The sequence below is a fragment of the Scyliorhinus torazame genome, chromosome 21 (assembly GCF_047496885.1).
Source record: "Scyliorhinus torazame isolate Kashiwa2021f chromosome 21, sScyTor2.1, whole genome shotgun sequence".
Lineage (NCBI taxonomy): Eukaryota > Metazoa > Chordata > Chondrichthyes > Carcharhiniformes > Scyliorhinidae > Scyliorhinus > Scyliorhinus torazame.
In genome coordinates, this window is record NC_092727.1 from 134468182 (window position 1) to 134482470 (window position 14289).

General features: G+C 46.9%; 1 protein-coding gene across 1 annotated transcript in view; it reads left to right on the forward strand.

Moving 5' to 3' along the window:
• LOC140398707 (max-like protein X) overlaps positions 1 to 14289 on the forward strand; it is a 50150-nt gene that overhangs the window by 12395 nt on the left and 23466 nt on the right. Inside the window, 2 exon segments of the mRNA XM_072487721.1 lie at positions 13291 to 13439; positions 13556 to 13655. Of these exon segments, the coding sequence (XP_072343822.1) occupies positions 13291 to 13439; positions 13556 to 13655 (249 nt within the window).

Consider the following 14289-nt stretch of genomic DNA (forward strand, 5'->3'; position numbering starts at 1 on the left):
GTCAGGAAACCCTCCTGCACACATTGGACCAAAAGGACCCATCTAAAGTACTCGAACTATAGCGTTTCCAGTCAATATTTGGAGTGTTAAAATCCCCCATAACAACTACCCTGTTGCTTTCGCTCCTATCCAGAATCATCTTTGCAATCCTTTCCTCTACATCTCTGGAACTTTTCGGAGGCCTATAGAAAACCCCTAACAGGGGTGACCGCTCCTTTCCTGTTTCTAACCTCAGCCCATACTACCTCAGTAGACGAGTCCTCATCAAACGTCCTTTCTGCCACTGTAATACTGTCCTTGACTAACAATGAAAATGAAAACCGCTTATTGTCACAAGTAGGCTTCAAATGAAGTTACTGTGAAAATCCCCTAGTCGCCACATTCAGGCGCCTGTTCGGGGAGGCTGGTACGGGAATTGAACCGTGCTGCTGGCCTGCCCTGGTCTGCTTTAAAAACCAGCGATTCAGCCCAGTGTGCTAAACCAGCCCCTCCAATGCCACCCCTCCCCCTCTTTTACCACCTTCCCTGAGCTTTCTGAAATATCTAAACCCCGGCACCTGCAGCAACCATTCCTGTCCCTGCTCTATCCATGTCTCCGAAATGGCCACAACATCGAAGTCCCAGGTACCAACACATGCTGCAAGTTCACCCACCTTATTCCGGATGCTCCTGGTGTTGAAGTGGACACACTTTAAACCACCTTCCTGCCGGTCGGTACACTCCTGCAACCTTGAAACCTTACTCATGACCTCACTACTCTCAACCTCCTGTATACTGGAGCTACAATTCAGGTTCCCAACCCCCTGCGGAATTAGTTTAAACCATCCCGAAGAGCATTCGCAAATTTCCCCCCGAGGATATTGATACCCCTCTGGTCCAGGTGTAGACCATCCCGTTTGTAGAGGTCCCACCGACTCCAGAATGAGCCCCAATTATCCAGGTATCTGAAACCCTCCCTCCTGCACCATCCCTGTAGCCACGTGTTCAACTGCTCTCTCTCCCTGTTCCTCGTCTCGTTAGCACATGGCACGGGTAACAACCCAGAGATAACTCGGTTTGTTCTAGCTTTAAGATTCCAACCTAGCTCCCTGAATTCCTGCCTTACATCCCTATCCCTTTTCCTACCTATGTCGTTGGTGCCAATGTGGACCACGACTTGGGACTGCTCCCCCTCCCCCTTAAGGATCCCGAAAACACGATCCGAGACATCGCAGACCCTGGCACCTAGGAGGTAACACACCAACAGCGAGTCTGTCTCGTTCCCACAGAATCTCCTATCTCTCCCCCTAACTATGGAGTCTCCAAGTGGAAGGGTGGGGGACACTACAAGTGTAGTGTCCCGGGTTTAGCAACCGCCCAACTTATATACAGGTACTAACAAGGCCGCTTCTCCTGCAAGGTAAGTTTTTAAATAGGGGAACTTACCTTCCCAACAGACCCCTGGCCACTTCTCCTGCCGAAAATCTGAAGATGGCATGTTTGGGCAGTGCACCTGGACACGAAGGGGTTGTGCTGGTGGTCGCTTATTACAGTTTGATGGTAGTTGTTGTCCTGGTCGAGCTGCCAGCTGCTGCCACTTCTTCCTCAGCGGTATCGGTGACACTGCTCCTGGTCCTCCAACCCCCTCGAGGGAAGAGGATGTCCCGTCTCGCTTCGATGGCGTCAAGAAGTTTGGTCAGGTCGTCATCCCCAAAGCGAGGAGCAGGGCTGCGCGCTGCCATGCGTGTGTGTTGACTGGGAGTGAGGGAGCGTTTAATTCAGCTCCCCCTTGTTAGCGGTGAGGTGCACGGATCTGGTGAATCAGATGGCGAGGCAGCCAGTAATGGCAAGAAGCTCGTGGGGGCTCATTTCTGGCACTAACTGCCGTTAAATGCATGTCACCAGCGTGGGCGTTGAGGAACACCCTGCCCAAAATGATAATTCGAAATGTTTCTGTTAAATTGCATCCATAATCGCCACTGAATAATAATAATCTTTATTAATGTCACAAGTAGGCTCACATTAACATTGCAATGAAGTTACTATGAAAATCCCCTAGTCGCCACATTCCGGCGCCTGTTCGGGTACACAGGGAGAATTCAGAATGTCCAATTCACCTAACAACACGTCTTTCGGGACTTGTGGGAGGAAACCGGAGCACCCGGAGTAAACCCACGCAGACACGGGGAGAACATGCAGACTCCGCACAGACAGTGACCCAGCGGGGATCGAACCTGGGACCCTGGCTTATCCTATTCACTAACACTTTAGCTTTCGTTGAATTTTCCAGAGGGAAAACCAAATCCTCTCCAATAAGAGAGTTTGCAGAGCACCTGTGTCCCTTAAAATAGTGCTGGGTTTTGTGAGTGTGAATGAATCTGAAAGACTCACTTGACATGCGGGTCCGTTCCAATCGTCAGAACAGTTTATTGAAGTTACGCCAGTGACTCGAGGCGATTCAGATACTTCTCCACTGGACATATAAATTCATCAACATTTATACCATTTCAAACAGTTACTCAGCCCATCCAGGCTGGCACAATCCAATCAGAATGATTATAGATTACATATGTTCATCTTTCTGGGCCAATGAAATTGATTACTAGGCATCAGGGGACTGTGTAATTGGCTGATGGGCAGCTGGGGGTTACTCGTGTCTTGTGACATCTTCTAGATCCTCTTAGCTGCCGGCCTTGGGTCTTTGGCACACACAGCTCTCTCTGACCTTGTACAGGCCGATACAATCATTGCCGATAATCCATTAGAACATCCGCCCTAGGGCAAACATTCTGCTGATTGTGTTTTTGTGGGTATATGTGTGAGACAGCCTATATAAGGAATGTTGAAATGAAATGAAATGAAAATCGCTTATTGTCACAAGTAGGCTTCAAATGAAGTTACTGTGAAAAGTCCCTAGTCGCCACATTCCGGCGCCTGTTCGGGGAGGCCGGTACGGGAAGCTGGTTAGCTAATTTCCCATGTTCCCTGATGCCTTACAAACTGTTAGCTACAAATACATATATTTTAGATATGAATACATATGAATTATATCATATTCATCACAGGTGTCTCTGCCCTAGGAACCCACTTCTTCAGGTTTGGCTACATCATTGGATGAAAATGGGGTGATCTTCCCCTTAGACAAAAACCCTTCATGTCTCCCACCTACCTCACTCACCACACCTGCTCCCACAGCAGTGTTTACCTCCGGTCTCCTTGTTCTAGCTACAGTCTACCCAGTAGTATGCTCCACTTTCTTTCCCTTTTCAAAATCTTCCTTATGAACCCCAGAAAGTCCCATGGGTTTTCCTTGTGACTTTCAAAATGCTGAATGAATGTGTCCCACTTTATTGCAAAGTTAACATTTAGGCTTTCGAGTCTCGCCTCCACCCTCAATACCTTCCTTCCTGGTCTGAGGAGATCTCCGAGCATTGCCAGCTATCCATTCCTTACCGTGGCTACCTGCCTTCCTTTTACACTCCCACTTCCCATCCTTTTCAAAATGATGTTTGTAAGACTTCTTACTGTGCTCAGCCCAGTCCAACACCAGCATCTCCACATCAAAATGCTGGGGATGATGGACCAAAGGTTTACATTTATGGATCAGCTCATAATCGTCAGCCACTGTTGCTGCTTGTCTAATGATCATGGCAGTTTGATCTTCAAAATGGGTCTCATCTCACAAGGTACTGAATTCTTAAATTTTTCAAGAAAATCATTTCTCTTCTGGCTCAGATCTCAAACAAGAATGAGTCAGAGTACAGGAGGGAGATAGAGAACCTAGTGGAGTGGTGTAACAACAACAATCTCTCCCGCAATGTCAGCAAAGCTGAAGAGCTGGTCATTGACTTCAGGAATCAAAGAATCATACACACCCCTGTCAGCGTCAACGGGGCAGAGGTGGAGATGGTTGACAGCTTCAAATTCCTAGGTGTGCACATCACCAACAATCTGTCCTTGTCCATCCACATTGACGCTACAACGAAGAAAGCACAACAGCGCCTATATTTCCTCAGGAAACTAAGGAAATTCGGCATGTCCACACTGACTCTTACCAATTTTTACAGATGCACCACAGAAAGCATCCTATCTGGCTGCATCACAGCCTGGTATAGCAACTGCTCGGCCCAAGACAATAAGAAACTTCAGAGAGTTGTGAACACAGCCCAGCCCATCACACGAACCTGCCTCCCATTCATTGAGTCCATCTACGCCTCCCGCTGCCTTGGGAAAGCGGGCAGTATAATCAAAGACCCCTTCCACCCGGCTTATTCTCTCTTACATCCTCTTCCATCGGGCAGGAGATACAAAAGTCTGAGAACACGCACTAATGGGTTCAAAAACTGCTTCTTCCCCACTGTTACCAGACTCCTGAATGATCCTCTTATGGACTGAACTGATCTCCTCAGACATCGTCTCTACTGAGTAGCCCGATGCCTATGGGTTCCCTCCGGGTGCTCTGGTTTCCTCCCACAAGCCCCGAAAGATGTGCTGTTAGGTGAATTGGACATTCTGAATTCTCCCTCGGTGTACCCGAACAGGTGCCGGAATGTGGCGACTAGGGGCTTTTCACAGTAACCTCATTGCAGTGTTAATGTAAGCCTACTTGTGAGACTAATAGAGATTATTATTATTATGTATTTACTTTGTGTATTTATCGTATGTCCTATGTTTTTCATGCATGAAATGATCTGTCTGGACTGTACGCAGAATAACACTACCTCGGTACACATGACAATAAATTGAAATCAAATCATAGGTCATTTCAACTCCTAATGCTCATATGCACCTATTAAAATTGTTGTGCTTAACCCTCTCAAATTAAACATAGGTCTGTCAGAGATGTTTCCTTAAATTCTGAAACTTTTGCCTATATGCATCGGGAACTAATTCACATACACCCAGAATAACTTTTTTCACCTTGTTGCAATCCTTCGAACCACACTCCCTCCCCCTCTGACAGGGAAGCATAAACTCCTCTCCAAAAACAAATCCTGGAACGTACCGTCCTGACTAGCAGGCTGCCTCAGCTTAAGTCCACTGCTAACAGGCGCATTGTGATTATGAGTCCACAGACCAAAAATAATAAAATAAACCAAAAGAAATGAGAATAAAGGGAAATCAAAGGCAAGAACTCTAATGTGTCCTCTGGGTGCGTTTCAATCAGGGACTGTTGGACAGTGATCAGGATTTAGAGTCTTGTTTGATTCCCTTTTTTGGTCTTTCCTCCTGTGTCTTTCCCTCGTGTGCCTTCCCCATTAATTTACTTTGCATGGGTAATGTCCACTTTTCCTTTTGTCGTTCCTTTTGCTATTTTCTCAAATTCCATGAAAAATGCCTCGATGTCCTTGTCCTTGAATTTTGGTTGGGCCTGTATGAATCTAAGCATATCCCCGCTGTGTCAGTTCTAGCGTTAGGCTTCCCTCTAGCTCTTGGCAGCTCTCCTTCAATTTGAATTTCTCCCTCATTTTCCAGCAACGCCATTCTTTTTAATTCTTTCTCATTCTTTCTCATGCTTGAATTGCAACCGTATTCTTTCCAGATCAGTTTCCCCAGTAGAAGGTTTTCTGATGCTATACTTTCTAAACTATATGCTCTTGGGCTCTCCAAGACCTAAGCACTCAACTAATACATCATATATCTCTGCCATCCTAGCTTAGCGGACATCTATACTTTTAATTCACTTGCCAATTCAATAAACATTTTGAGGTCCTTGTAAATAAACCAAAGACAGGTCCTCCACCTGAAGAAAGTCTTGGCAGCTTCCAGAGCTGTGCTGTTACAATCCTGGTGCCTCTTTAATATGTACTGTACTCCAAAATGTCACTTTCTACTGTTCAAAAGATCCCGCACGAGCCTCCATATTATGTCACGACATCCTGGGCTACTACACGGTCAATTCCGGCCCACTTGAGCCATAATCACAACTCAAGTGAAATTAGATGTTATTTTAAAATACCCGAGGACCTTTGCTGAGCCCAATAAATTACAGTCACCAGGTTTGTAAATTTAACACACATAACCTTTTAGTATTAGAACATAGAACATAGAACAATACAGCGCAGTACAGGCCCTTCGGCCCACGATGTTGCACCGAAACAAAAGCCATCTAACCTACACTATACCATTATCATCCATATGTTTATCCAATAAACTTTTAAATGCCCTTAATGTTGGCGAGTTCACTACTGTAGCAGGTAGGGCATTCCACGGCCTCACTACTCTTTGCGTAAAGAACCTACCCCTGACCTCTGTCCTATATCTATTACCCCTCAGTTTAAGGCTATGTCCCCTCGTGCTAGCCATTTCCATCCGCGGGAGAAGGCTCTCACTGTCCACCCTATCTAACCCTCTGATCATTTTGTATGCCTCTATGAAGTCTCCTCTTAACCTTCTTCTCTCTAACGAAAACAACCTCAAGTCCATCAGCCTTTCCTCATAAGATTTTCCCTCCATACCAGGCAACATCCTGGTAAATCTCCTCTGCACCCGTTCCAAAGCCTCCACGACCTTCCTATAATGCGGTGACCAGAACTGTACGCAATACTCCAAATGCGGCCGTACCAGAGTTCTGTACAGCTGCAACATGACCTCCTGACTCCGGAACTCAATCCCTCTACCAATAAAGGCCAACACTCCATAGGCCTTCTTCACCACCCTATCAACCTGGGTGGCAACTTTCAGGGATCTATGTACATGGACACCTAGATCCCTCTGCTCATCCACACTTTCAAGAACTTTTCCATTAGCCATAGATTCCACATTCCTGTTTTTCCTTCCAAAGTGAAACCCCTTCACACTTCTCTAAGTTAAACTCCATTTGCCACCTCTCAGCCCAGCACTGCAGCTTATCTATATCCCTCTGTAACCTGCTACTTCCTTCCACACTATCGACAACACCACCGACTTTAGTATCGTCTGCAAATTTACTCACCCACCCTTCTGCGCCTTCCTCTAGGTCATTGATAAAAATGACAAACAGCAACGGCCCCAGAACAGATCCTTGTGGTACTCCACTTGTGACAGAACTCCATTCTGAACATTTCCCATCAACCACCACCCTCTGTCTTCTTTCAGCTAGCCAATTTCTGATCCACATCTCTAAATCACCCTCAATCCCCAGCCTCCGTATTTTCTGCAATAGCCTACCGTGGGGAACCTTATCAAACGCTTTGCTGAAATCCATATACACCACATCAACTGCTCTACCCTCGTCTACCTGTTCAGTCACCTTCTCAAAGAACTCGATAAGGTTTGTGAGGCATGACCTACCCTTCACAAAGCCATGCTGACTATCCCTGATCATATTATTCCTATCTAGATGATTATAAATCTTGTCTCTTATAATCCCCTCCAAGACTTTACCCACTACAGACGTGAGGCTCACCGGTCTATAGTTGCCGGGGTTGTCTCTGCTCCCCTTTTTGAACAAAGGGACCACATTTGCTATCCTCCAGTCCTCTGGCACTATTCCTGTATCCAATGATGACATAAAAATCAAAGCCAAAGGTCCAGCAATCTCTTCCCTGGCCTCCCAGAGAATCCTAGGATAAATCCCATCAGGTCCCGGGGACTTATCTATTTTCAGCCTGTCCAGAATTGCCAACACCTCTTCCCTACGTACCTCAATGCCATCTATTCTAATAGCCTGGGTCTCAGCATTCTCCTCCACAACATTATCTTTTTCCTGAGTGAATACTGACGAAAAATATTCATTTAGTATCTCGCCTATCTCTTCAGACTCTACACACAACTTCCCATCCCTGTCCTTGACTGGTCCTACTCTTTCCCTAGTCATTCGCTTATTCCTGACATTTAACAGTAATATAATTAAACTGACAAAAAATGTAACTGACTATCTAATACCCCTTACCCAACTCCCCTCTTTGTAACTCACCACACTCTAGAGGGAGGAAAGATGACGTAAAGTAAACAGGATAAAGGATCTCCGATGCAATAGGATGATTTTCAGTTAAAGTCTTTCAGGAGTTCAAGCTTTCGCTTCGCTGCTTCTTCCTTCTAAGTTTGAGGGGATTTTCTCGGGCAAGGCTGTCTACTTTATTTGTAGATTCAAGATAATTTCAACTATTTAGTAAAGATATCCCAGGCACCGTCTGGATTTAGAACAATAAAACAGCCCTTTACATCAGCAGAGAGAGCTCCTAACTCATTCAAGGTCTAAGCACTTCTGCCCAGCTCTCTCAGACTATAGGAACCAATCGCTATCTGTTGTCAGCCAGAACACTGTCCCTGGCCAACCCACAAGTTGCCAGTCAGCCAATCGAACAGACTTTCTCCAAACTGGTTCTTAAGATTCCCTCGGCACCGATGATTCTGTTTTCTCCTTGCCAAAAACAAATCCTGGAACACACTGTCCTGACTAGCAGGCTGCCTCAGCTTAAGTCCACTGCTTACAGGCACATTCTGAGTGTGTCCACGGACCAAAAATAATAAAATAAAACCAAAGAAATAGGAACAAATGGAAATTAAAAGGAAGGATTCTAACGTCACCTGTGGGTACATTTCAGTCAGGGATTATTGGACAGTGATCAGAAGTGGGGATCTTGTTTCATTCAATTTTATTTTTGTCTTTCCTCCACTCGAGCTAATACTTTACTCAGAGAGTGGTTAGTGTGTGGAATGGACTGCCTGCTGTGATAGTGGAGTCGGACACTTTAGAAACTTTCAAGCGGTTATTGGATAGACACATGGAGCACACCAGAATGACAGGGAGTGGGATAGCTTGATCTTGGTTTCGGACAATGCTCGGCACAACATCGAGGGCCGATGGGCCTGTTCTGTGCTGTACTGTTCTATGTTCTAATATTCCAAACACAGGAGCCTTGCCATGTCTTCATTTCCACCAAGCTAGCTCACAAGATTCTTCTGCTATAATGTAGACTGACAGGCTGTTGGCCGTTAATTGGCTCGAGCAATATTTTTGATAATCTTCTGTCACTCCCCAAAATAAAACTGATAGAGGAAAAACCTAAAAACAAATTTCACTGTTAAAGAACTGATTGTGTCGATGTGGGATTCGCAAAGAAGGTGTTTGGGGCCATCCTTGACTTTGACACGCATGAACTGATAGTGGGGGGGACTGGAACTTGGTGCAGGAGCCAAGGTGGGACAGGTCACGGCCGTGCTCGCTGGTCCCATCGGAGGGGGGGGTGAAGGCGTTGGCTGGGCTAATGGTGGAAATGGGAGGGGTGGACCCTTGGAGGTTTCTGCACCTGAGGGAACGGGAGTACTCGTTTTTCTCAGCAGTCCCTAAGGCATACTCGCGGATCGACTTTTTCGTGGTGGGGAAGGCTTTGCTGGCTGGGGTTAAGGGGTCAGAATACTTGGCAATTGCAGTGTCAGATCATCCTCCGCATTGGGTGGATATGGTACTGGTGAAGGGGCTAGCGCAGAGGCCAGGGTGGAAATTAGATGTGGGCCTTTTGGGGGACCAAGTGTTCTGTAACAAAATTGAAAAGATAATTAATGAATATGTAGGTTTCAACTGTACGGGTGAGGTGTCGAAGGCAGTTGTCTGGGAGGCTCTAAAGGCGGTGATGAGGGGAAGGTGATTTTGTTTAAGGCCAGGGTGGACAAAGAGGAGAGGTTAGAGCGGCAGAGGGTAATAGATGAGATGTTGGAGGTTGATAGGAGTTATGCAGAAGATGGAGACCGAGCAAAGCTGGAAAAGAGGAAGGAACTATAGGCGAGCTTTGACCGACTATCTATCAGGAAGGCGGTGCACCAACTGAGACGAGCAAGGGGGACAGTTTACGAACATGGGGATAAGGCAGGTCAGCTCTGGAAGGAAGCAGCGGCAAGGCAAATTGTTCCGGTGAGGGATAGGGCAGGGAGTTGGTGGTAGCTCCGGATCCGATTAACAAGGTTTTTGAGGAATTTTATGAGAGGTTGTACAGGTCAGAGCCACCTGGGGAAGACCGTGAGATGTAGGAATTTCTGGATGGGTTGGAATACCCGAGGTTAGGGGAGGGGGACAGGGCTACATTAGAAGGAGCGATAGTGGAGCAGGAGATAAAGGATGCGATTGGGAGGATGCAGTCGGGGAAGGTGGCAGGGCCGGATGGGTTTCCGGTGGAATATTATAAAAAATTCAAGGATAAGCTGGCACCCCTGATGGTGGGGATGTTTGAAGAGGCGATAGGGAAGGGGGTGTTGCCACAAACCTTGGGGCAGGCATCGATTTCCCTGCAGCTAAAAAAAGATAGGGATCCGACGGAGTGTGGGTCGTATCGGCCCATATCGCTTCTGAATGTGGACGCAAAAGTATTGGCGAAGGTGCTGGCGGGTAGGCTGGAGGAGTGCCTCCCGAAGGTGATAGGTGAAGATCAGACGGGGTTCGTGAGAGGGAGGCAGCTCTTTTCAAACGTTAGAAGGGTATTGAACGCGTTATGGCACCGGCGGAGGGGAAGGAAACAGAGGTGGTTATGGCATTGGACGCTGAGAAGGCGTTTGATCGGGTAGAATGGGGGTACTTGATGGCAGTTCTGGAGCAGTTTGGGATTGGACCAAGATTTGTGAACTGGGTAAAGCTACTATATAAGGATCCCAAGGCGAGTGTCCGCACAAACAACATCAGCTCGAGATACTTTTCTCTCCACCGTGGGACTAGGCAGGAATGTCCTATGTGTCTCCTGCTGTTTGCACTCACAATTGAGCCATTGGTCATCGCATTAAGAAGTTTGGGGGTATGGAAAGGAATAGTGTGGGATGGGATAGAGCGTAGGGTGTCCCTATATGCCGATGACTTGCTGTTATACGTGTCGGAACCGAGTGTGTCGATAGGGGGAATATTGGAGCTGCTTCGAGTGTTTGGGTCTTTCTCGGGGTACAAATTAAATCCAGACAAGAGTGAGTATTTTGTGGTGTCTCGGCCGGGGGTGGGGGCAGGGGTTGGGGGGCTGCCATTCCGTAGGGCAGGGGCTCACTTTAGGTACTTGGAGGTGCAGGTTGCCCAGGAGTGGGGGGCTCCGCAGGTACAACATCTCTAGTTTGGTGGGGAGAGTGAAAGCTGATCTGGCAAGGTGGGATGGTCTCCCTCTGTCACTGGCTGGTCGGGTACAGGCGTTAAAATGAACGTGTTGCCGCGATTCCTGTTTATTTTTCAATGCCTGCCGATTTTCCTGCCAAAGGCTTTTTTCAGAGAGATTGAGGGAAGGATTATGTCGTTCATATGGGGAGGGAAGGTGGCCAGAGTTAGAAAGGTGCTGCTACAGAGGGGAAGGCAGGCAGGGGGTTTGGGTCTCCCGAACCTGATGTATTACTACTGGGCAGCGAATGTGGAGAAGGTGTGGAGCTGGGTAAGAGGGGTTGATTCCCAGTGGGTCAGAATGGAGGAGAGTTTGTGCAGGGGGTCGGGATTGAAAGCACTAGCAACAGCGCCGCTCCCGATAGCCCCGGGGAAATACTCAGGGAGATCGGTAATAATAACTTCATTGAGAATTTGGAGGCAGTTTCGCCAACACTTCGGGTTGGGTTTAGGGTCAAGGGAAATGCCGATTCGGGGGAACCACAGATTTGAGCCAGGGAGGTGGGATGGAAGTTTTCGGAAATGGGAAGAGAAGGGGATTAAGACACTAAAAGATTTGTTTCTTCGGGATTGATTTGTAGGACTGAAGGAGCTGGAAGCGAAGTATGGGCTGGAGCAGGGGGAAATATTTAGATACATGCAGGTTCGAGACTTTGCCAGAAAGGAGATACAGAGCTTCCCGGGGAGCCGGCCTCCACATTGCTAGAGGAGATGCTGACGACAGGGGGACTGGAGAAGGGGGCAGTGTCAGTGGTTTACGGAGCTATTTTGGGAGAGGAGAAGGCACCACTGGAAGGGATCAAAGCAAAGTGGGAGGAAGAGTTGGGAGAGGATATGGAGGAGGGGTTCTGGTGTGAGGTGCTCCCGAGAGTGAATGCCTCCACCTCGTGCGCGAGGTTGGGGCTGATACAGCTGAAGGTGGTATACAGAGCACACCTCACGAGGGCGAGGATGAGCCGACTCTTTGAGGGAGTGGAAGATGTGTGTGAACATTGCGGGGGGGAGGGGGCACTAATCACATTCATATGCTTTGGTCCTGTCCAAAGCTAGAGGATTACTGGAAGGAGGTGTTTAGGGTAATTTCTAAAGTGGTGCACGTGGAACTGGACCCGGGCCCCCAGGTGGCCATATTCGGGGTGTCGGACCAGCCAGGGTTGGAAACGGGTGCGGAGGCAGATGTTGTAGCCTTCGCCTCGTTGATCGCCCAAAGGCGATCAACCCTGTTGGGTTGGAGAGCAACCTCTCCACCCTGTGCCCTGGCGTGGCGGGGGACCTGTTGGAATTCTTGACTCTTGAGAAGGTTAAGTTTGAACTGAGGGGAAGGATGGAGGGGTTCTACAATTCATGGGCATTATCATTATGCACTTTCAAGAACTGGATAACATCGAACATCAGTTGGGGTGGGGGGGGGGGGGGGGGGGAGACGGAGGTGGGAGGGTTGGGGGGAGGGTGTGTTAATGGTGACTATGGGTGATTCCTGATTCCTTTTTGCCATTTGTTTGTGTGAACATGCGGGTTAATGTTTGGGGTTTGGTGGGAGGATGGGATCGTTGTTATTGATATGGGGATTGATATATTTGTTACTGATTATTGTTTATTGTTGGTGGGTGTAAATTTGGGAGAAAATGTGAAAAAGGAGAATAAAAAATATTTATTAAAAAAGTGATTGTGTTATGGGCCAGGGTTTAGAGAACCCCAAAGTGTATCATGGAGTTCACCTGACCCACAACTTTTACTAGATTGTGGTATGGGGAGCACACGGCCCACTCTACAGGTGTGGGACAGCAGAAATGGAAAAGTATTTTTTAAAGCAAAACAATGTTTATTCTTTGAACTCAAGTTAACCTTTTTAAAACATACAGTGAACATCTTAGCAACCATCAATTCAAATACAACCCCCAAAGAATACAATACTAAGTAATTCTTTAAGCTTCCCTTTTAACACCCATAAGACTTAGAAACGAAACCCTTATCAGAAGCACATCAGGTTAAAGTCACTACTGTTATTAGTTTTGAATCACCAGGATCGATTTACAGTCTTTAGATTACAGAGAGATTCATACCCCTTCTGGCTGTGACTGCAGCTATCCAGCTCTGAAAACGAAACTAAAACACCCTGCAGCAAACAGCGTAAAATGAAAGTAAAAAGCTGATAAGACAGCCCAGCTCCACCCACTCTCTGACATCACTGCAGTAATATGAGCAGCCAAACATTTCTTAAAGCGACATTCTCATGACAATTGAAACATTCTCTTTCCTTGTAGCCGAATGCATGACAGACAATGATTGTTCTCCAACTGCAGATGATGAAGATAGTGATTACAGGCAGGAAGTTGCGTATAAAGAGACTTATAAAGATCGACGGAGACAGGCTCACACACAGGCTGAACAAAAGAGACGGGATGCCATTAAGGTGCGAGATTTAAACTTAGACTCAGCTTCAAAGTTACAGTTTCTAAGGTTTGTACAGCAAATTTGTACTTAATCAGCTAACTATCTCTAAACAATTTTTAAATGACTGTCTTACAGAAAGGTTATGATGACTTGCAGTCAATCGTCCCTACGTGCCAACAACAAGATTTCCTGATTGGATCCCAGAAACTGAGTAAAGCCACAGTTCTACAGAAAAGTATGTACAATTCTGCCTTTTAATATTAAGTGAACATTACTGTATTTATAGTCATCAAGGTATTTGGCAGAGAAAAGGCCCATCGAGTCTGTGCCAGTAAAAAACAACCACCGAACGATTCTAACCCATTTCCCAGCACTTGGCCCATCGCCGTGTCTGCCCTGGGATCACAAGCGCACATCTAAATACTTCTTAAATGTTCTGAGGGTCTCTGCCTCCACCCCCCTTTCAGGCAGCGAGTTCCAGACTCCCACCACCCTTTGGGGGGAAAAGGTTTTTCCTCACATCCCCTCTAAACCTGCCCCTCACCTTAAATCTCTGCCCCCTGGTCATTGATCCCTTCACCAAGGGGAAAAGGTTTTTCCTGTCTATCTATGCCCCTCAATTTTATACATCTCAATCATGTCCCCCCTCAGTCTCCTCTGCTCCAAGGAAAACAACCCCAGTCTATCACAGCTAAAACTCTGCAGCCCAGGCAACATCCTGGTAAATCTCCTCTGCACCCTTTCCAGTGCTATTACATTCCTCCTATAATGTGGATTCCAGAATTGCTCACAGTACTCTAGCTGTGGCCCAACCAATGTTTTATACAGTTCCAGCATAACCTCCCTGCTCTTAAAGTCTATGCCTCATC